At 36.6% G+C, this 22,375-nt stretch overlaps 2 protein-coding genes across 2 annotated transcripts in view; one reads left to right on the top strand and one right to left on the bottom strand.

Moving 5' to 3' along the window:
- Nucleotides 1-274: 274 nt before the first annotated feature.
- On the bottom strand, nucleotides 275-11,370 carry LOC121432155. Its single transcript, XM_041630011.1, has 3 exons — nucleotides 11,293-11,370; nucleotides 4,620-4,807; nucleotides 275-4,201 (listed from the first exon to the last, which is right to left on the bottom strand). The coding sequence occupies exons 1-3, from the start codon at nucleotides 11,368-11,370 to the stop codon at nucleotides 3,151-3,153; spliced, it is 1,317 nt and encodes a 438-aa protein (XP_041485945.1). The 3' UTR covers nucleotides 275-3,150.
- A 17-nt stretch (nucleotides 11,371-11,387) lies between these two features.
- LOC121432153 overlaps nucleotides 11,388-22,375 on the top strand; it is a 50,291-nt gene continuing 39,303 nt past the window's right edge. The window contains exon 1 of the mRNA XM_041630009.1: nucleotides 11,388-11,528. Coding sequence (XP_041485943.1) covers nucleotides 11,468-11,528 — 61 coding nt within the window. The 5' untranslated portion in view covers nucleotides 11,388-11,467. The remainder of the gene's footprint in view (nucleotides 11,529-22,375) is intronic.

Below are 22,375 nucleotides of genomic sequence, written 5' to 3'. Positions count from 1 at the left end.
GGAATTCAATTATTTTAACATTTTGTGCTTCAGGCTAGGAGGTCCTAATTATCAAATTCTTAAAAATTGAAATATTGTATAATTCAAACAATGAAAAAAATAGTGAGTGACATCATCGACTCTCTCATTTGGATGTAACTGGCTAGTTCATATAACTATTTTGTTAAAAATAAGTGAAACTTTGAAATGTCATAACTTTCTTATTTTACATCCGATTTTGATGAAATTTTCAGCATTGTGCTTGTCTGATTTTTCTCTATTGATTCAAATCAACATTTTTCTGAGGTGGACTTGACCTTTAACTATTGACTACACAAAACGAAACTACACGTACACAGTTATACAGCCTGGCTTACTTCTTTTATAAAGGTGCGATTGTTCTTTAAAAGTGTAATGAGTGTTTGAACAAGACTATTACGATTAAAGAACATTATGATAATGGCAAAGCGAAGCATTCCTTACTGAAAACACAGCTCTATTCTGAAAATGGGTAGCACAATTTGAAAGCTAGCATGCACTCTGCCCAAAATTGGAATATTCTGTGTTCGGCTATGAATGCTTATGATGCGACAAAATGGGTGACATCGAGCATGAAATTTGACCATAGAAATCTTACCTGGTGCCATGGTTTGTAATTACTTTATCATAATGTGATGCCGTTTGTTCATTTCTTGATTTAATCTTGTTTTCTATGAGGTGTTGGCCATTATAAACGGAACATTACTGTACTCAGGTATTCCATCACAGTAGCCTTATTTTGAGCAACTTCTTTCTGTTTTTTTTTATCAGAAAGTTATTGTGTAATTGAATTACCAGATGAATGTTGACTGATAGTAGTAATACTTAAAGTCAACTTTGCAATCAAATTGGCTTCCAAATAATTAGGTTGTTAAAATTTCTTCTTCGTCAAAGTATTGTGTTCTTCTACTTCTTCTAGTGGCAAAGCATCTGATAATATTGTTCTAATTCTTTTATTGTATAGCGCATTTGTATTTTAAAAGAGATCTCTTTTATATAAAGAATATGCATTAATATTTCTTTCGCTAATTTGCAATTTACAGGGTATACTTTAATATTTTGTTTTTCTTTGCCTATTAACCATGCATAAAGGATGATCTTTTCGAACAATTAAATCGATGAAGAGAAAGATCGACGATTTCCCACAATATTCCAAGAAATATTATATCACTGTGGCGTTAAATAGGAAACGTACAGTTCTGTTTTTTTCTTGTCGTTAATGTCTTTTTCTTTTTTTTTTGCTAATTTTGCTCGTTTACAGGGTTTACATTTCTTATATTTTATTTTGCTTTGATAATGAACCATGCATAGAGAATTGTCTTTTCTCCAAAATCATATCGATAAAGATAAAAATCGACAATTCCGCACTAGATTTCAAAATGATATCACCATTGCGTCAAACAGGAATAGTGCAATTTCATATTTTGTTTCTTTCCTGCATGTATATATTTCAAACCTCTATCCCTCATACATGGCGTCAGTTCACACAAAGCGTTGCATTTAAACCCAAGTTCAAATATCAAGCGCAAGTCTCGAATGTGTGCTTTTGATTGGTTGAAGTTTAAATTGCTTTGGTTCAAGAGTTGTGCTTGATTGCAACTCGTTCTGCAACCACGGGCCCCTGAAAACCAAGATTGTTTTTATTCTACTCCCAGATTCTACCGAAATTGTTAATCGTATGAGAATGTCGGATTTATTTTGTTGTTCGAGATGTCCATGCACAGCAAAAGCTCTGGTGTTAACCGGTGTAGAGGACCACACCAGTTATTTTACTCCGGTTTTAAATTGACAGTGTTAGTTTAACACATATAGGTGTTAATGCAACACATTTGGTGGTGTTAAATCTCTAGGGTGTAATTTTAACACCTCAGGGTGTGGTCCTCTATTATCGCCAACTGGTGTTAGCTTTAACACCAAAGGTTTTACAGTGTGTAGTTTAAAGATACTTTCTTCTCTATTTTGTGTATAGCTTTATGGTGGTTTAATAATTCTAAAGTTGTATGGTGTGTGGTAAATAATACGACAAATGAATGACATCTATTATACATTTTATAAATCTTTATACAGTATAGATGAAGATTAATGATTGAATATATATCTTTGCAGTCTAACATTTACTACATGTCTGTGGAATGGGTACCAAAATTGAAGAAAATATTTATAATAAAATCTTGTTACTTTTAATAAAGACGGGTAAAAATGCCTGGTCATTTTGTTTTAGATGTAGTTTTATTGAAACAAAACGAAGGAGGACCACGGACAAAATTATTCCATTTAAATCTATCGCAGTAAAGAATCCTTGTTTCCTCTTGGAAGATCGGAATATGATACCATTATCATATTGTCAAACATTTGCAAAATTTCTACAGAAATCCATATTAAGTTAATAAAAACGAAATCTGGAAATCGATTTCAACTAAACTGTGCATGACCACTGAGGGAGGGTGCCACCCCGGGTGCTACCATCAATGATATACTTTAGCGGGGGGCTTTTTGTTGGTTTCGTAACAAAGAATTACGATTTTCCAAGACTTATTCTCCTCATGAGTAGATCCAAACGCTAATAATTGATAATGAATTCCATTTTTATCCCAAAAATAGATCAAAGTGATACATTTAACACACATTAAGAGTACACTAAAATTGCGCATTTTAAGAGTATAGTCAGTAAATGTAATACCAATTTTTAATCTCCTTTTCTATCTTTCGGTCCTTTTTTCCCTTGGACAAGAAGATGCCGGGGGTCCATGGCCCCCAGTATTCACTGTACTGTATATCAAATCATGCCCATAATGGAACTAGTTGACCCTCCAGAAATATTATCCAAGTTTCAGACTGAGAGGATCTTGCCTTAGGGTGCTATGCTATATGTTAGTTGTGTAAATTTCTTAGTTCCCAAAAATATACAAGTTCGAAAAGTGTGAGCATGCAAGTATATAGGCCTGTGATATTCGCACCTGGGTCTATCGCAATGGATACAAAGTTGATGATGTATGTAGAAGTAGTTATTCAAGTTTGATAATAGCATTACTAATGATTCTTCATCGGATAGTACAAGGCCGATATTAAAGTCTATCAAAACACGACCAAAATGGATCTCTGATTATAAGTTACTCAAGTTCGTTTGTTTGATTATAGAGGTTTCCGGAGAAGCTTCAAAAACCCTACTACACTCATGGCTTTCCTCCTCATCTTCACCATCGCAGGTGATCTGTTGCTTGCCCTTTTTCGAGAAACAGAATCGGCCGATCCTCTGTTGTAATAAAGATGTGTTGGGACTCCACCGATGTAATTCATTGGGACTTCCGGCTTTTCTAAGGAACTGGTGCCCTTGTTACCGTCACCGTTAGCAGCTCCCGCCTTTGGTCCGACACTGGTGCCCTTGACAGAGTCCTTGTCGTACCGAAAATGATCTGGATGGAAGTCTTCTGTTTCCGTTAAAAGCGGCGAGGATTCGATTTTCTGTTGCTGCTTTTCCATTGATCCCCTGCTCTTCTTGATTAGCTTTTTGTTTGAGGTTTTCTTGAAGGTCTCTCTCGACATCGTGTTCTGTTCAACCTCAGACGTCACACAGTGTGCACCTTGAGGGCGCCTTCGGGTGTCTTCGTGCTCGGTTCGGACTTCGGTTGGTGTTGCTGCAGCTGTGCATGACTGCGTCTTACGATAGGCGCCAAAGCTGCCTTCTGCTTCGAGATCTGCACCCCACCTCGAAGTGGCGGGAGAAGCCGAAACAGACAAGCGCGGTGATTGGTCAAAGTAGTTCTCACGTGATAAACATCGTCCAACGCTCACCCAGTCATTGATGGAAATATCTGATAAGCTATTGCCGCAGACATTCGTGTTGGTGACCGAATGAATTCCAGAATTTTTCTCCACACGACTTAAGAAACTGTCAGTGTTTGCCATAGTATACGTGCTTGGTTCACCAGAAACACATCCACTCACAGTATCTTTGTCTTCTCCCTTTATATCTAACTGATCAGTTGGTTCTGATCCGTACGTCGAGAATAGTTGATTCTTGAAAGTGGCGAGGTAGTCCGAAAGTATCTCCAATACCTTTTTACGAATACACTGCATATAACCTTCTTTGTCATCAATTTTCAGATCTTCTGGATTCTCTGTAAGGCTTTGGTTAATCTTTGAGTGTCGAGCACATGGACACCAGCTCTCCTCGAGCAATTTCCTGTAGAAGGAATTTCAGAAACATCAGGAGACGATGATTAAACACGTATAGAAACTGAAAAGGGTTGAGAGCTTATGTAGTAGTATGTTCTATACTTCTACTTTGATGGCATATGCATCATATCAATGCGAAATGCGTCCCTATGTACTCTTTGAAAGGAACATAATAGGGAAGGAAAGAAAGTGAAAAAAAAATCATAGTTTATTAAACTAAAAGAGAGATGAAAAACTCAAAAATGTTATGGCAAGTTAACTTTTGCATTTGCTTTCAAAATTGTATTTGAAAGGCTAAATTATTAGTTCAGGGCTTCAGCCAAAATTAATACATATACATGTAAGAAAATACAGGCAATTTTAGCATTATTTCAACACTGTATAATGAATTGTTTGAAATCACTTGCAAACACTCAGTTTTATACCTGTAGATATGATCGCAGAGTTTATCTATGAGAGCGTTAACGTCGTCTTTAGTTCCAAATGGCTCGCCGCTCTTTGCTCTCTGGAATATATCAGCTACCTGATCTTCCAAGTTCAGTCTATTATCTGAATTTTTAAAGGAATCTAAGGGAGAAATGGAGATATTTTTTTCATTATAAGAACTAATGGACTAAAGAGCTGCACTGCAATTCCACCCCACCCCTAAAAAAACTAATAACAGTGATGATGATGATGGTGATGATGATAATATTATTAGTAGTAAAAGGGGCAGATGACCTGTTCAGAAACGTTACATCGTTCTCGATAAGTTTAAGAAAAAATTAACGATGATAGCAATCAGATTTTGTCCTATAACATTGAAACGATTCCTAGCTTTCGGCGCTTTATGAATACTTAATGATTACCCCAGTCATCGGATTGTGGCTTGCCAGCACACAGACAGGGTCCTATACACCTTCCCCACTCCCTGGTGAGTATTCCGAGAAGAGTTTTCATCCTCAATATTCTAGGCATCCCGAGTACATTTCTTGTCGCATCCTACTAGCCTGGGTACACAATTCTACTAAAGATTTTTGCACTTTTTAGCAAATTTCAAAAACGTTTATCTACCAAATATAGTTTTGCGTTCATATTTATTTTTCTGACAGAGAGATACTGTCTTCAATCTCAAACTTTTCTATAATCAGCAAATAATGATAAAAGGTCAAGTCCATCCTATAAAAATGTTGAATTGAATCAATAGAGAAAAATCAAACAAGCATAACGCTGAAAATTTCATCAAAATCGGATTTAAAATAAGTTATGACATTTTAATGTTTCGCCTATTTTTCACAAAACAGCTATATGGAAAGCTCATTGACATGCAAATGAGAGAGTCGATGATGTCTCTCACTATTTATTTTGTGTTTTATTGTTTGAAATATAGAATATTTCAATTTTTACAGATTTGACAAGGACCAATTTGGTCGAACCATAGAATGTTAAGGCAGTGGTAATTCCATGCGTTCAGTTAGGAATGAGACTTTGTTTCAAGGACAATGAGAAGAAGGAATAAATCATATTTCATAATGAAACACAAAAAAATAGTGAGTGAGTGATGTCATCAGTCCCCTCATTTGCATACCAAACAGGATGTGCATATCAAACTGTTTTGTGAAATTAAGTAAAACTCCAATATGTCATAACTTCCTTATTTTACAACCGATTTTGATGAAATTTTCAATGTTATACTCGTTGGATTTTTCTCTTTTTACTGGAGACAACTCTTTGTTGGGGTGGACTTGTCCTTTAAATGATTAGATTAATTTACTTACATTAGATGAACACGAGTGAATGTATATCACCATATACACTTATAATAAAAACTTCACTGTTCTACAGAAATTCCACTTTCTGTTAACAGTGTCTACGGGGTTCTACGGCTATTAACATCCGACTATATATATATTTGAGTCCCATCTTATGTGTTTTATCAAAGTGAAGTAGAAAAATAATCTGCGTTGATCTGAAATAAGTACAGAGTTGATTTTTAACTCAAAGTGTCTTACCTCTTTCTCCACTGTCACTGGACATAATTCTATATTTTATTTGACCTCCGAGTACATTTTCCCTTGCCGGAAGAATATTGATACATTTTACAAGAGCATTCTGGAAACAAAATCTGGAATCTAAATTGTATCCTTCCTTAATATTTCGAAGACTCGGCCTTAATCCTGTGTAGAAGTAGAGAACGTATGATTCATCGTTAATACAGACCTACGTTTATTTGCAATGCACCTGTTGCTAGGAATTGCGCAAAAATATTTTCGGCCTCTATCTGCGCAGTATGCGCAATCAAATGGGTGACGTCACAATGGATGATGTCATTCTTGCGCGTGCGCTCTAATCATCGATAGAGATCGATCGTGATCGAGAAAAAAGGTTTGAACTTTGAACTGTATGATGAGCTCTTAATGAGAGAGATCGAGAGGGAAGGGGAGAGAGAAATATTATAATGGTGGCATTTGGCAAAATTTATTATTTCCAGCTCTGGCATACAGATTGGGGGAGGGAGTGGCGGGCATGGACCCCCCAAAAATCATGTCAAATGAGAAAAAAAAGGAAAAAGGAAGAAAAGCAAATGTTGATTATGATATCACTCTATTAATAAATTGTCGAAATCTATCACAAAATTTTGATTTTTGTTTCCAAAAGGCCCAAAACTTTGCTCGCGCTCGCAGCTTTTTAAAAATTTGTGGCTTATTAGGACACTTCTACCTAAGAATTTTTATTCTCTTTGATTCTCCATCTTATCGTTAGGATTGATAGATAGAAAGGCCTTAAAAGTTTCAAGATTATGCCCTACTTTTAGCATGTTTAGACAGTTTGGAAAAACACTAAGGGACTTCGTTTTCTTATACGATGCAATATGAAATAGGAATCGACATGTTCATAACGCAATTCTGAAAATTAAGTAATTCCGGCGCAAAATAAGCACTGGTGTTGAATGCCCCCCCCCCCGTAAAAGGAATTTTCCATGGAAAAATGAATACTTCAGTGCCCCCCTGCAAAATATAAAACTACTTATATATCAGTGCTTTCATATTTAAATTAAAAACGACGCAGAAATATCTTTTTAAATGTTTAGCTTTCACTCAGTGGAAATAAAGATTGAATTCCAATTTGGTCTAATGACAATTCGTCAAATTACCAACTCGTCTACTATCATTTGGTCCACCATCATTCTGTTCGTCCACTATCCACATAGTCTGATTGCCATCTCATTCACTCACCATTTCGTCTAATAACCAGTTGGTCCAATAGCCATTCAGTCCATATACCATTTGGTCTAATTGAATTCAATGTTAATTGAGTGAAATGAATGAAATAAAATGGGTATTAGACCAACTGGTTATGAGACGAAATGGTCAAAGACGAACTGGTGATATAGACGAAGTGATGATTGGACTAACTTATTGGACCAAATGGTTGTTAGACGAAATGCTGATGGACGGAAAGACATGAGACTAAATAGAGGTAGACCCGTGCATTGTGATGAGTGGACGAGTTGGCAGTAGACGAATTGGCAACTTATCAAAATAAATGTTTCATTCGGAAAAATCCGAAACAGTGCCACTCTTTTCTTATTTAGGAGCTAAGCTGTAAATTATGTATCATTTCATTTTGCGATCGGCGGTCAGAATAAAATTCAAATATAAAAAGTTGCTCTTCTTCCGAAATGTTTGCTGTGTGATCTTTTTGTATCCAATAGTATCACTCTCTTCAGTATCTCCTCTTTTTAATTTTTTTTTTTTTTGGGGGGGGGACTGAACAAAAAAATAATAATGGAGACTGTCCCGACTTGTGGTGCCTTCTCAAACTGATTTCTAAATGTCTTTTTTAATGTTTTTTTTTGACTAATTTCTAATTCTTATCATTAGTGTCGATAAATGTCAATGGAGATACCATCTTGTATATTGAAAAAGAAGAAGAATATGAGATGTATATATTATACGGCATGAAATAGTATTTTATAGGCCTTATAACTGTCTTTATTTATGAACACTCACCTATTGTCACCCTCAATGAAACGATAGTCAGGGGGAAAAACTGAACCAACATTGCATTTTTCTTTCTTTTCTTTTATTTCCGTTGATTGAAGGTCTAACAGGAAAGCCGGTTATTAATAATGTTCGGCTGCATGGGTCTAATGGGAATGATAATTTTTATTACTGGTTATTTCCAACTTCCGCTGCCAGTGGTGTTACAAAATGAACTATCTCGTTCGTTTGATATGTTTAATTTCTCCAATTTAACTCAACAATGGACATTGTGACGTATTATGTTCGAAGAAGACCCTCCCCCACAGACACACACACACGCACATCCAGGCGCGTACGCAAGGGGGGGTTTCGGGGGTTCAAACCCCCCCCCCCCCCTTTTCGTTTTCCTTTTTTTTTTTTTTTTTTTTTTTTTTTTTTTTTTTTTTTTTTTTTTTTTGCTTGTCTCCCCAGAGGTCGGTCTGGTCAAGGAGTTATCGGGCAAGCGCCTGATAACTCCTTGGTCTGGTTACGGACAGTTCCCCTACCCAATAATGTATATGACAGCAATAATGAACAGAATCTCATGTTTCCGACGAAAAACACAGAAAAAATTTCCGCTCGCTTCGCTCGCTCCAGTTTATTATATCTTTTATTTCCGCATGTCGCCGACATGATCACGGTCGGTTAGCTCGCTCCGCTCGCTCGTAATAATTTATGAAATTCCATAAGTATCTAGTCTCCTGTTCAAGGCCGTATTATGAGTGTTACGAATAGGACATGTAGCATCGACTAATACTTGATTTACTAACAAACTATTGACAAGAAATGTATGTTTTGACGGGAAAACGCGAAAATTTCGGCTCGCTCACTCCGCTCGCTCGTAATCATTTATGAAATTTCTTAAGTTTCTAGTCTCTTGATCAAGGCCATATCATGAGACTTACGAGCAGAAGGACATGTATCATCAACTAATATGTAATCATTACCAACAAGCTATTGAGAAGAATTGTATGTTTTGACGGAAAAACGCAAACATTTCGGCTCGCTTGCTCCGCTCGCTCGTAATTATTCATGACATTTCTCAAGTTTCTACAGTGTTCTGATCAAGGCCATATCCAGGCGCGTAGCCAGGGGGCGGTCGCCCCCCCAAAACGTCCCCAAAAAGAAAAAAAAAGAAGGGAAAAAGGAGAGGTGAAAAGGAAAAGGGAAGGAAGGAAAGGGAAGAAAGGTAGCTTTGTGTTTTTTCTATTTAATCTCTATATTTTTCTCAAAAGAGAAACTCCTTCACTCTTTTTGCTTTAAATTCATATATGAATTTTGCTTCCGCGCTGCGCGCGGTTAAATGACAATATTGAAGTTCTCCATTGTTCCCCCACCTTTTCTCTAACCCTGTTTTTCCACCTCAGGTATGTGCTTCTTGCCAGTTAAAGTTAAAATTGTATACATTAGGGCATGAATTTGAGTAAGGTTAGGCCGAAGTAAATGTATGAAGTTATCTCTTTTTTTTAATTGATCGCGCAACTTCTGGTCTGGTCGGCTCCGAGCGGGTAAAAATCTTTATATCAGTTTCTGCCGTCACCTCCACAAAGTCAGCTTCTCCCGCTTTCAGCTCATTACTATAAACAACCATAATTTGGGGTAAACAGGTTCATAATTTAAAAAGAGGAAGGTATGGAATTCGTAACGTATTAAATAAAAAAGTACATTATTTTTTTATCAAATTGTATTAAACTTCATGTCATTTCCCTGTATACATTCATCTCCTGTCCTGTTTTGCGCCCTCAGTTTGAAATTTTGAATGACACTTACGTTTCTTTATATTCAAAATGAAGCGCTTCAGGATAAGTAAAAAAATAATCATCCTTTATTATATAGATAGATAATTTCAATAAATCACAGAAGTTTCAACTTTATGCGCACTATTTTCCTTGTAATGAAATTCAATAATCTTAGAAAATCAATTGAATTAGAGACGATTGGGTATTAGAGATATCTACATTTGATGAAACGTCCGCCCTTTGAAATTTCAGAGTTTCATTGCTTATCGCGGGGAGGAATATCTTCCTCTACCAATCTTCTCCTCTGTTTTGCGAGTTAAAAATATGCACTGATGCTAAATTGTTTGTAATCAAATCTGATCTTTCCAAAGAAAGTTTCAATATATCTTTGAGAATACCCTTTTCTCGGGACCCTTTTTATGGCAAGAAAAATTGATAAATCACTTTAGCTTCCGCGCTTCGCGCGGAGTTATTATCAATTTAATTTCCTCCATTGTATACCTCTTTTGTGCGTTTACAATCACTTTTGAAAACAAGGTTCAAAATCGCAATATAGTCAACCGAATTGGAGGTACTAGAGACAAGAGAAACGGCTCCTTTTCATTTTAATTTATGAAACACTAAAAGCTTCGCGCGGGAGGGGGAAACTCCCCCTCCCTGCACCCACCCCCTAGGGAGCGCGCTTCGCGCGCTCTGTAAGTGTTGGCACGCTTCGCGTGCATTTACCGCCCCCTCCAAAATGAAATCATGGCTACGCTGTTGGCCATATCATGAGTGCTACGATCCGAAGGACATGTAGCATCGACTATGATACCAACAAACTATTGACAAAAAGATTATGTTTTCAACGCAAAAACGAGAACATTTCTGCTCGCTCGCGGGTCATGACCGCACTGTTACATACCCATCCCCACTTAAATGTTATTGTCTTATTTGCAGCGCTGAAAAAAAAGAAAAAAAAATCATCACCCCCCCCCCCCCCCCCCGCTCATCACTTTTTAGAGACTGGGCGGGAGATTAAAAAAAAATCAGCTCGAAAACCCCCCCCTTTCAAAAATCCTGCGTACGCGCCTGCGCACATCCACAAACGCATAACCACGTACATACACCCTCATAATTATTGATTCTTAGATTCATTTCGAGTTTTTTTTCCGGGTGTTGTCACCGGGGGTTATCAATTACTCAAATTAAAATTCAACCTTGACAATCCATGGGTGAAGATCCCGGGGGCCCCCATCGTATTTCGATTTTTACAGCAGCTATTGAGAGAGATAGTCTCACTATTAGTACCCCCTAAAGTGACAAGAAATCTCTAGAATCCACCGCATATTCTAGAAATCACCCACTCCACCCACCTCGTCAAATTGCATGCAGATATCAATAGCTGGCGCTCTATCGCCGTTACAACGTAAGTTTGCTACTTTCATTTGCATTTTGCTTGCCAGAAAAGTTGTCTGCTGCCTGTTGCATGGAAGCCAGTAATGTGTCTTCTATTCCTGTCATATCCCCTCTCAAAAAGCTTGTTTTAAGATGAAGCTGTTACATTTCTTGTGTCGAATTATAATTGGATATACCATAGGAGTCACTTCAGGTAAGTGCAATATTGTAAGTTTAGTTATTTTCAGTTAAAACGTATGAGTAATGTAATGAGGTGTGCTCAATCTCTTGACCGTACATTGCGTGAGCCGCTCCCCTGATCTTTCGGCAGGAATATTTTAGGAATCGCCTATGACTCTGGCCGGTCCTCAGATGGAAAAGACGAATCGCATATTTATGGATGGCGGTAATTGCGATTTGTCATATTCCATTTGGGAAACCGTACACAAAAAACAGTATGTTAAGTGTTTAGCAGAGGAAGAATACAATTAAGAGACAGAGGGAGGGGTTTAATTTAGACAAATTTAGGCCGGGGGGGGGGGGGGGGTCGTCCGTGCCATTATATTAGCCCCCCCCCAAAAAAAAAGTTAAAATTCCTCCTAACAAACAGATTTTGGCTGTCTAGGTTGGCTATTGGGACTATTTCTTGGGTGATAATTGTTATGACTGATGATGGTAATCTGAGGTAATGGTGGTCCAGAAACCAGAATTTTTAGGTCCTGTGTGGTGATTGTGTGATGATATGATGATGGTGATGAAGATGATGGTGATGATGATGATAATGATGAGGATGGTGATAATGATGTTGGTGATTAGTATGATAATGAATATGATGGTGATGGTGATGATCATGATGATGATGATGATAACGATTGTGATGATCATGATGATGTTAATGATGGTGTTGGTGATCAGTATGATGATAAATATGATGGTGACGATGATGATGATGATACAATGATGATGATAATGTGATGATGGTGATGATGAATATATGATGATGATGGGTTGATGATGATGATGTGATGATGATGATGATGAGGATGATGATGATGATGATAATGATGATGTGGGTGATTATTATGATGAATATGATGGTGATGGTGATGATTGATCATAATGCTCATTGTGATTACGATTGTGATGATCATGATAATGATGATAAATATGATGATCTATATTCAAAATCAAATTATGCTTGAAACCTAGTGTCGCTTATCAAGTTTCATAATTCCTAAATTTGTAAAAAAAAAAAAAATGGGGGTATGTTTGAAAGTTTATTACAGTGTCAAGTGCATTAGGATGTTTAGACTATTTAGGCATCACCAGAAAGATCCTAGATTAGGAAAAATCATTTTGTAGAAGAAAGCAAATTTAACCTTCTTCAGATCAGCTCTTTGCTGCAGAGCGGCCAGAGCCTTAATGATCTACTGACAGGAAACACTTGAACATACATGTATGTTGATTTTTTTATAAAACATTCACCTAAAGAAAGTGATGAGGTACTTTGAATGAAAATCTTTACAAAGTTATACACACTGTATCTGAAACTTACAAATGTGGAATGGAAAAGCGATAATAGCTTTTAGAAAGAGAGAAAATCAATAACATACATAATGAGGGGATTTGTTTCACTTCCTTCTGAATTTTATTTTAGACAAAAATTTTTACCATTATGTCACTTTGATGATTATCGTGCCTTGTAGTTATTTAATGTAAATTACATAGGCTATCTGTGGAGCTGATTCAGCTTTTAAATCGCAGATACAGTATGTCAGTGATTGCATATTTTCTTTATGAATCTTGCAATCCCATTTTATTTATTGATTTGAAGACGGAATGCATCTTTTTCCAGTTAGAGGTCAACAAGTTCTGATTGCAGTTTGAGCGATCTTACCCAGGATACAATCAATATGGAATGAGTGTTGTTTTTACCTGGCATGGTGGGGAGATCGAAAGATGGAGTTAAAAAGAGAGAGACAAGAGAGATGGATTGAGGGGGGGGGGGGGGTTGTAGGGGTCATGATTTAATTAGCTTAATATCTCGGTTATTTTTCTTCAGTTTTGATGGAAAAGATAAGAGTTGTGGTTCCTTATTAATAATAATATGCAACATTTATATAGCGCTTAATACAAATGTTTCTACGCGCTGCATACCATTACCCCGGCTTTAGCACGGCTACCCTGATCGTGCGCATCGAGCATTCCAAGGAATTTCTTCCTACCGGGTACCCATTTACTACACCTGGGTCAAGAGTGGCAAAAGTGGATAAACGCCTTGCCAAAGGACGCTAGTGCTGCGGTGGGATTTGAACCCCGGTCCTTGTGGTTCACAGTCCGGAGACTTATCCACTGAGCCACAACACCTTTACATATTTCCTTCATAGATGTGTACAGGTATAGATGCACTTTATTATCATGTACATATGTTTTTTCTTTATTGAGGAGGCTCATGGGGGGGGGGTAATTGTATGACATTTGGATTTGGAGTTATGTAGGAATGCACATTTTCTTTTCTATTATATGCCTAGTGCAATATTAATTGAATTCCAAGCTTCATTAAATTTCCATCAAGAAATTATTGTTAGGTCGATTCAGATTCAGGTTAAGATTTTTTTCCAACAGAAATGACATAATATTGATACAAAATCATTTTCATACATTATAACAAATATTTACGATACAAATCAGTGTCATTCCAATTATATTAAAAACATCAATGATAACTAACATATAAAGATATATATACAAAATATGTTGCATTTTTTAGACAAATAATATATAATTTAAATAGAAAAGAGGTTATCTGTGGAAATTCACTCAAAAGCATAGCTTGTATAATGTGAACCTCCCTCAAGGAAGAAAAAAGACATATAATTAAATAATACTGATCCCTATGTCAATCTACTCCAATTTTTTGTCCCTCACCAGCAGAGTTTTATTCTGGAATATTGTGAACCAATGTGTACATATGCCAAAAAATATAAAACATGAATTCAAACATGTCCACACAGATATTCTGCTTTATTCCCACATGTTCAATATATTAGTTCATGCCTATTTTTACTCCTGAAAGGAAAATTCGGCTCAGCATTTATAATAGGGCTGGCTGGAGTCCATTTCACATGGTCAAACTGAATGGCTAATCAAGTAATCGACCCCCTGGAATTTTAAATTATATTTCACTCCACCTAGAAAGTTATACTGAGCCATGCAACTAAGCCAAGATAAAAATCCATTTAGAAGTCCTATTTTTAGACATGATGGATTTTGTTGTGTACTCGGTCGATCTTTCTTGACCCAGCCTTTTCTGAATGACCCAGGTCGATCTTTTGACCAAGCTACGATTCAACTATGGATTTATGGACTCTGATATTAGTGGGCCAAAACTCCTTGGACTATGATAATTCAGTTTTCATCAGGAAAGCTTTAAGAGCTGAATACTAAATGGATGGAAATGTATATATTCCTATTAATTCAGAAGAACTTCAGTTATCACCTAAAATTTTTGTCACTTCAAATCAGTAAACTCAAAACACATTTCACTCTACTGCACCCTGCATTCAATCTAATTCTTTCTTTTTGTCTTGCCTGAACGAAGTTCGGTAGAGACCTGGTTATCCCTATTCCTAATAGTCTGTTTTGAAAATGTTAAATGTTTTGTTAAATTTACTCCCATTTCTTTATTTCTGCATCAATTTAGTGTAAACTTGATTCATGTTATCCTTGGGCAATGTGTCCATGAGGGTGATGGGTCAAAGGTCATATAGGGGTCAAAGGGTCATATGATAATGTTTTAGCTTTTGTTCAACTTGCTCTTATTTCTTTATTTCTGCATCATGCAGTTATGTTGACTCTTGGTTCGTGTGATCCTTGGGTAATACCACATGTGTGTCCATGAGGATGATTGGGTCAAAGGTCATGTAGGGGTCAAAGGTCAAATTAAAATGTTAAAGTTTTTTTTATGTGCTCTTATTTCTTTATTTCTGTATCAATTATGTTGACACTTGGTTCATATGATCTCTTGGTATACCACATGTGTGTCCATGAGGGTGATTGGGTCAAAGGTCATACAGGGGTCAAAAGGTCAAGGCTTTTGTTCAAATTGCTCTTTCTTTAGAACTGCATCAATTGTGTTTACACTTGGTACAAGTAACCATTGGGTAATACTCCCGGGGGGGCCACTTACATTGACGAGTGGATACCATGCGCGACCAAAAAAACACGTAAAAAGGATGTCTTTTTCACGATAGGGCACGTTACGTACGTAACGTGATAAGGGTGTCAAAAACACGAAAATTATGAAAAAGGGTATATATTTCGCGAGGACAATTACTTGTTTAGGGTCGAATTTGGGGGGATGATTAAACATAATTAAAATGTTTTATAAAGGATGTCCTTTTTGCCCCAACACTTCGTGTTTAGAGTCCGATTTGCGCGAGGTGTAGAAGGTGGGGTCGTACTAAACCAAATAAGGTAAAGCCGACGACCGAAGGACCCGTAACAATAAAACATTCCTGTACTTGTTTAGGGGTTCATTTCAGGAATATTTGCCAAGAGTATTGATTTGTTTCCTATACTTGTTAAGGGGTGCATTTTCAGAATATGGAAATTACGTGTTTAGGGTGCTTTTCGAGACCCCATGGTCGCGCATGGTATCCACTCGTGAATGGAAGTGGCCCCCCGGGGTAATACTATGTGTGTCGCCGCACACATGAGGGTGATGAGGTCAAAGGTCACCTAGGGGTCAAAAGGTCATTTTTTTCTTCAAATTGCACTCATTTCTTTATTTTTGCATCAAACATAGTATAAATAACATATATCCATGAGGATGATAAGGTTAAAAGATCATATTGCATATAGATTGCGATATCAGTGAGGCAGGACTCGTGTTTTGTGAACCACCTTAATTGTTCTTTATGTCCACTCCCGCACCTTTGCATTTTAAGCAGTGTATATTTCACACCAAAATGGCTCTCAATTCTTCTCTCCTTCATAGAATTCAGCACTCTGTACTATGAATGAGTATCAGAAAAAGAAGTATATTTTTTTACACAAGGATAAGCTTTGCAAGGCATTGTAGGCTGACGTATTAAAATCTAATGCACAAAGCTTGGAGCTAATGTAAGTCTGTGGACTTGGACTAATGAAAACTCTGACAAAACATATATTCTAACGATCCATCATCAGCTCGATGGTGTTGTAGTCCCTCAGTCACCTCACATTGACCCTACGATTTGGAGGAGTGCCCAAGTTTGTAATTGTAGAATTATTCCCTCTCCACAAGACATCCATGAGAATAGCAAACAAGGCTTTGAATTTCGCCATGTACATACAAACCCTTCCCGTTGATGTTATGATTGAATCAGGGAAATAAGATCACACAGGGGAGCATTTCAGGTAACAGGTAGTCAGTGATTTCCACAGAAAAGTTGTTGTAAGCTACTGAAATCCTTGCATCGGATTGGCTCCCTGCAAAGGTCCTCATTGAAAATCACTGGCAAGATGCTACATGAAACCCTCCCTGGATTGAATTTGAATGGAATTCCTGTGCAGTTCTTGGATTCCTGGGAGTACGAAGATTGCATGTACTTGGACTTGAGAAGTAGGTTTTGCAGGTCATGCAATGAGAAATTGAATCTGTGTACGTCTAGACTAAAGATATGATGATGATTGTTGGGGGTTATTTATAGCAGAGGTGAGATCACTTTCCCCTTGCAGCATTAAAAACTAATTAGAGTCAAGTCACTCATACCTCCATGTGTTGATCTGTGCTCTCTCGTACAATCTATCACCACCGCCCGATTCTAGCTACCTATTGCTCAGTACACTCTGTCCTCAAACCTTCTCACAAGTCTCTTTTGCGTTTTTTCTAATACAAGCAGCAGTATGATATGGAATATGAGCATAATATTAACAAGAATATGTACAACTGGGGGAGGGGGTTCAAGTGTCAGCATCCCCCCCAAAAAAAAAAAAAGTACTTAGATTCAGGCAATATTTTTTTTTTGGATAACCTAAATGTGGACAGGTTCAGGTTGCTAGACAACCTTTATTCTTAATACTAATATTTGCCTGTCAGATATTTGTAAGAGGAACATTATGACTATTTTTTGGCAATTAAATCCATTTTTTGACAAAGTGAACCCCTCCCCCCCTGGAAAAAAATCTTAGGGCTTGAACTGTATTAACATTTTGATTGTGGTTACAATAATCTTAGTACCAAACTAATTATACTATGGAATTTATATGTACAGGGGTAGCAATTAGTATATTGGTCTGAGGGCAGTTTCACCCATGAAATGTTCAGAATCTGAGCATACCCCCAAAGTTGAGCTTACTAAGAGGTTGTACCCTGTGGAAAGTGTGATCTAGTAGGCCATCCCTGAAATGACTGACTATCCAACTGAAACGTAAGAAAACACCCCAATCATGACTTTAAAAAAATGATGTCATTCAGGGTGCTACATAACGTTTTAGAAGCACTTGCCTAGTTGGGCAAGTAAATTTTTAAATAGTACAAATATACTTGCCCAAAAATCTATTTAACTTGCCCGAAAAAATCAATGAAAAAAAAGTTTTACCTCTTCAAAAGAAAGTATTGTGGTTTTATAAACCATTTAACTTTTTCTCTCTTTTGACCTGATCTACCTTGTTATTGTCATCAGAATCGACCCTAATTTTGGTCATTGTACTGTGGGAATTTTGCTTGCCCAATTTGGGCAAGTACTTTTGGTCTTTACTTCAAAACACTTGCTTTTTGATTTTGATTGCCTCGGGCAATCGGGCAAGTGCTTATGTAGCACCCTGTCATTGTTTCATTGTTCTAATTTTGCTGCTTAAATTATTAAAATTTATTACCAGGGTGAACTTCCCCTTAATTTTTTCCTATATGTTTTAAATTTGTTGATATGCTGCATGAACACTTGATTTATCTTTATGGCTACCGCCAGTTAGTTTTTAAAACTTCCCTCTGAGGCATGAACCAAAAATCATGCTTGTATATTACAAAATAATTAACCTGCAAGCTTTTGCAAAGTGTGAACTCCACTGTAAGGCCTTTTTCAAATATTATTTTTCACTTCCCTACAATCACAGGTCTTGTGGATGTTTATTTGATAAGTGAACCAGCCCTGAATGGACGAGACAGGTTGGAAATAGTTTGAAGTAAGAAACAGCAAGAGAAAGTGTGGGAATGTAGGAGAGAAGAGAAATACTTTGATTAAAGAAGTGACATATTATTGAGGGCAGAACTAAAAAAAAATGACTCAATTAGAAAGCTAGGTCAGAGAGAAAGGGGTAAACAGAGAGAAGGGTTAAAAGAAAGAGATGGGAGGAGAGGGGGAGAGAGTAATAGAGAAGAGGTGTTTAGAGACAGGAGAGAGAGAATGAAAGAGGGAAGACCTCTCTAGAGTATGTACTTAAATTTGAAAAGATAGATAATAAGAGGGGCACTTATGATAGAATTTCTATTAAAAATTAGATACTTTTATTGCAATAAAAATGATAAATATCCTGTATTTAGAAAAAATAAGGTATATGTAATTTTGACAAAAATCTTCTAATTTTGATAGAAATTCTATTCAATGAGCCTCTAATAAAGTTATTTATTCAAATTTGAATGAATTATCTTTATTGCAGGGGGAGAGAGAGGGAGAGAGAGAGAGAAAGAGACAGGAGAACAGGGGGGGGGGGGCATGCTGAGAAGGGGTTGGGAGAGAGGGAAACATAATATGAGAGAGTAACATAGGAGAGACAGACCAATGCAGGAGCTTTTAAAGGGATTTGAAGGAAAAGAACAAGAAAATGAGAACCAGTGAAATGAAATGCAATAAAAACATAGCCAAGGGTCATTTCAAAAGGTAGTCGACCTCGCAAAGTAGGTTATTGAATATGGCTAATATAATGAGGCATATTAGTGGGCTTGGATTGAATTTCATATTGACATTGCCAGAAATCAAGGCACAGGTCAGCATTTGTTTTATTCCCACAGAAGAGAAATAGTGGTATTTTCCAGGGAATTGAAAACAAAGAATAGGAAAATATATAACAGTTATGGCAATTCAAGTCATTATGCACTGTTGATTGTGTATGAAATAAAATACAAAGGAAATAGTGAGCGTGTGACATCATCAGCCCCTAATTTGCATACTGCCAGAATTGTGCATATAAGCCTAATATTTTGGTGCAATCAAGCAAAAAAAAATCTTGAATGTCATTATTTTATTATTTGACACCTGATTTTAGTGATATTTCCATTGCTTTTTTTAATTAAAATCACAAAAGTCAACTACACACATTTCCACTGAATGCAATATAATAAAATCATCACCCATTTTTATAATAAAAAAATCATTGACAGTTTTACCTTAATGGCTGCAGTACTTATTACATACCTGTAGCATGAATGTAGATAAAATCAGATATGTGCCATAATGGGTTGATTTGTTTTTCACTTTACTGAAAAATGTGTATTAAAATGTTTATATACTTGTTCTGGTATCCAAAGAATAGTGTGTGACCATAGACCTATGGTGTGACTAACTCATGATATGTATTGCATTTTAGAAACTTTTCAAATTGAAAAGCAAGGAAAGCTATATTTTCCCATTTTATTCATATAAATCACAATGCTTTTGATGTCAATTTCAGTCGAATGCAAGTTATGAATAGCTTTACATGTCAGGTTAACCGTGCGTGACCTACAAATTGTACATTGCTGTTGTTGTCGCTTCGGATGTCGTCAAACATTATGATCAAGGGCTCGATGATGGAAGGGGTGGATGTTTGCTCAAAAGAATCCGAATGACTTTGGGACAAGTGACTTCTTTTTGATGGGATCTGACTGCGGTTTTGATCGAGTGCCATGAATGGGTGATTGTGGGTAGTTGGTTCAAGCGCGTCAATTCTCTTCTATTTGCACAATGAGTAATTTGTAATTGTAGCTAGTTTTAAGTGATATTATTTTTTTGACCTGTTTATGAAAAAGAGAAGAAAGAAGGTTGGGTTTGGGGGAGATTTTATGCTGTAACAGTATGCTGAATTTCTAACTGAAATGAAATCATGAATTATTACACTTATAAAGTGAAATTCAAATTTGCTTTATTTAATTTTCACAGAACTAAGTAAAATGGTTATATGATTACAAGGATTTTCACAGAACTAAGTAAAATGGTTATATGATAACAATGACTTAATATGCAAGTGAAACCTATACGGTACAAACAATAAAAAATTGAGGAAGGTGCAATGTATTTTTTTTTTCAGAAATAAAGCAAATGATTATATGAAAGAAAATTGTTTTCTCTCTCATCACCTTCTTTGGATGGTAATTGTTGCTTAAATAATTTTTATCTTTTTTTATTTCAATCAAGGCACAGTTACATAAAAATAAATCTAAACAAACCAATATTTGTTTAGGTATACTGTATGCCCGGAGGGGCCACTTACGTTGACGAGTGGATACCATGCGCGACCAAAAAAACACGTAAAAAGGATGTCTTTTTCACGATAGGGCACGTTACGTACGTAACGTGATAAGGGTGCCAAAAACACAAAAATAATGAAAAAAGGGTATCTATTTCGCTAGGAAAATTACGTGTTTAGGGTCTAATTTGCGGGGATGATAAAACAAAATTAAAATGTTTTATAAAGGATGTCATTTTTGCCCCAACACTTCGTGTTTAGAGTCCGATTTGCGCGAGGTGTAGAAGTGGGGTCGTTCTAAACCAAATAAGGTAAAGCCGACGACCGAAGGAACCGTAACAATAAAACATTCCTGTACTTGTTTAGGGGTCCATTTAAGGGAATATTTGCCAAGAGTATCGTTTTTTTTCCAATACTTGTTAAGGGTAGGGTTTCACACGCCAATACTTGTTTAGGGGTTCATTTTCGGAATATGGAAATTACGTGTTTTGGGTGCTTTTCGAGACCCCTTGGTCGCGCATGGTATCCACCCGTGAATGGAAGTGGCCCCCCCGGGACTGTATGTGTGTGAGTAGTATACGACATACTTTTGTTGTTTTGTTTTCGCCAGATTTTTTGTGTGTGTGCATACATACCCATAAGGAGCATGTTAGTCTTTTGATTAACTCTCATGGACACACATACCAGTTTGAAAACATGAGGTAATTGACCTTCAAATGATTTGAAATCACTTTGAAAACTGTAACCTATGTATTTATTTTCTAAATCATTTTTCTTAATTTCGCCTACAATAATAATAATAATAATAATAGTTACTTTTTATTAAGCACTTTTTCAAAAGTTACAAAGCACTGTACAAATAACAAAACAAATACAATCGGTGAAAACTTATACCAAACCTACACAAAATGAAACACTACTTGCAATATATTAAACATGTTAAAGCAAATGAGATTTAAGCATTTTCTTAAACACATTAATAGAAGAACATTGTCTACGTTTATGGGGTAATCTATTCCAATATTTGGGGGCAAACACAGAAAATGACCTATCACCTGATTTGAATGTCCGGGGGATGTGAAGAGGGATATGTGATGATGACCGAGTGTTGTACATTGATTGGCTAACTGTTAGGAGGTCTGACAGGTATGTTGGAGCTTGATCATTGAGACAGTTAAAAAAAATTATTCAAAAGTTTCCTAATAGGATGATAAAATTAATTGAAAATGTTCTGCATTAAATCATCAAAATATGACAGCACATGAAGGAAATTCATTCTGTTTTTTTTTTGAGGGGGGGGGTCAGGGGGTGGTATCTACTATTATTGCCCTTTTAGTACCTTATTTGCCATTTTGCAGAGATAGCATCCCTCTTCCATTGATAAGAATCTCATCTCTCAGCCCTTTTTCATTGCGATGGATGTAATTGCATTTTAACAGAAGCTGTAGAACTCTGAATCAATATTAGTCCGATCATCTCGCTCCCAGTTTAGAGACGATGAATATCCCCCTATCATAATAAACCGTTGCAGGGGTCCTTGAGGCGTGCCCTTGAACGTCACTCGTTGTCGGAAGCCTGGACAATAGACTCTGTTGCAGACTTGTGTGCCTTCTGGCCAGGGGCAGATCCAGGATT

Source organism: Lytechinus variegatus, chromosome 18, assembly GCF_018143015.1.
Source record: "Lytechinus variegatus isolate NC3 chromosome 18, Lvar_3.0, whole genome shotgun sequence".
Lineage (NCBI taxonomy): Eukaryota > Metazoa > Echinodermata > Echinoidea > Temnopleuroida > Toxopneustidae > Lytechinus > Lytechinus variegatus.
The sequence above is the reverse complement of the archived record's forward strand: the minus strand, read 5'-3'. Positions and strand labels throughout refer to the sequence as shown.

What these genes read in the sequence shown, in the direction of transcription:
- LOC121432155 (XM_041630011.1), bottom strand. Translation starts at nt 11,370, where the DNA reads ATGCAAATGAAAGTAGCAAACTTACGTTGTAACGGCGATAGAGCGCCA. An exon ending in TCTGCATGCAATTTGACGAG is followed by an intron (nt 4,808 to 11,292) that starts GTGGGTGGAGTG and finishes GCAGCTCTTTAG; the next exon opens with TCCATTAGTTCTTATAATGA. An exon ending in CTCTGCGATCATATCTACAG is followed by an intron (nt 4,202 to 4,619) that starts GTATAAAACTGA and finishes TTCCTTCTACAG; the next exon opens with GAAATTGCTCGAGGAGAGCT.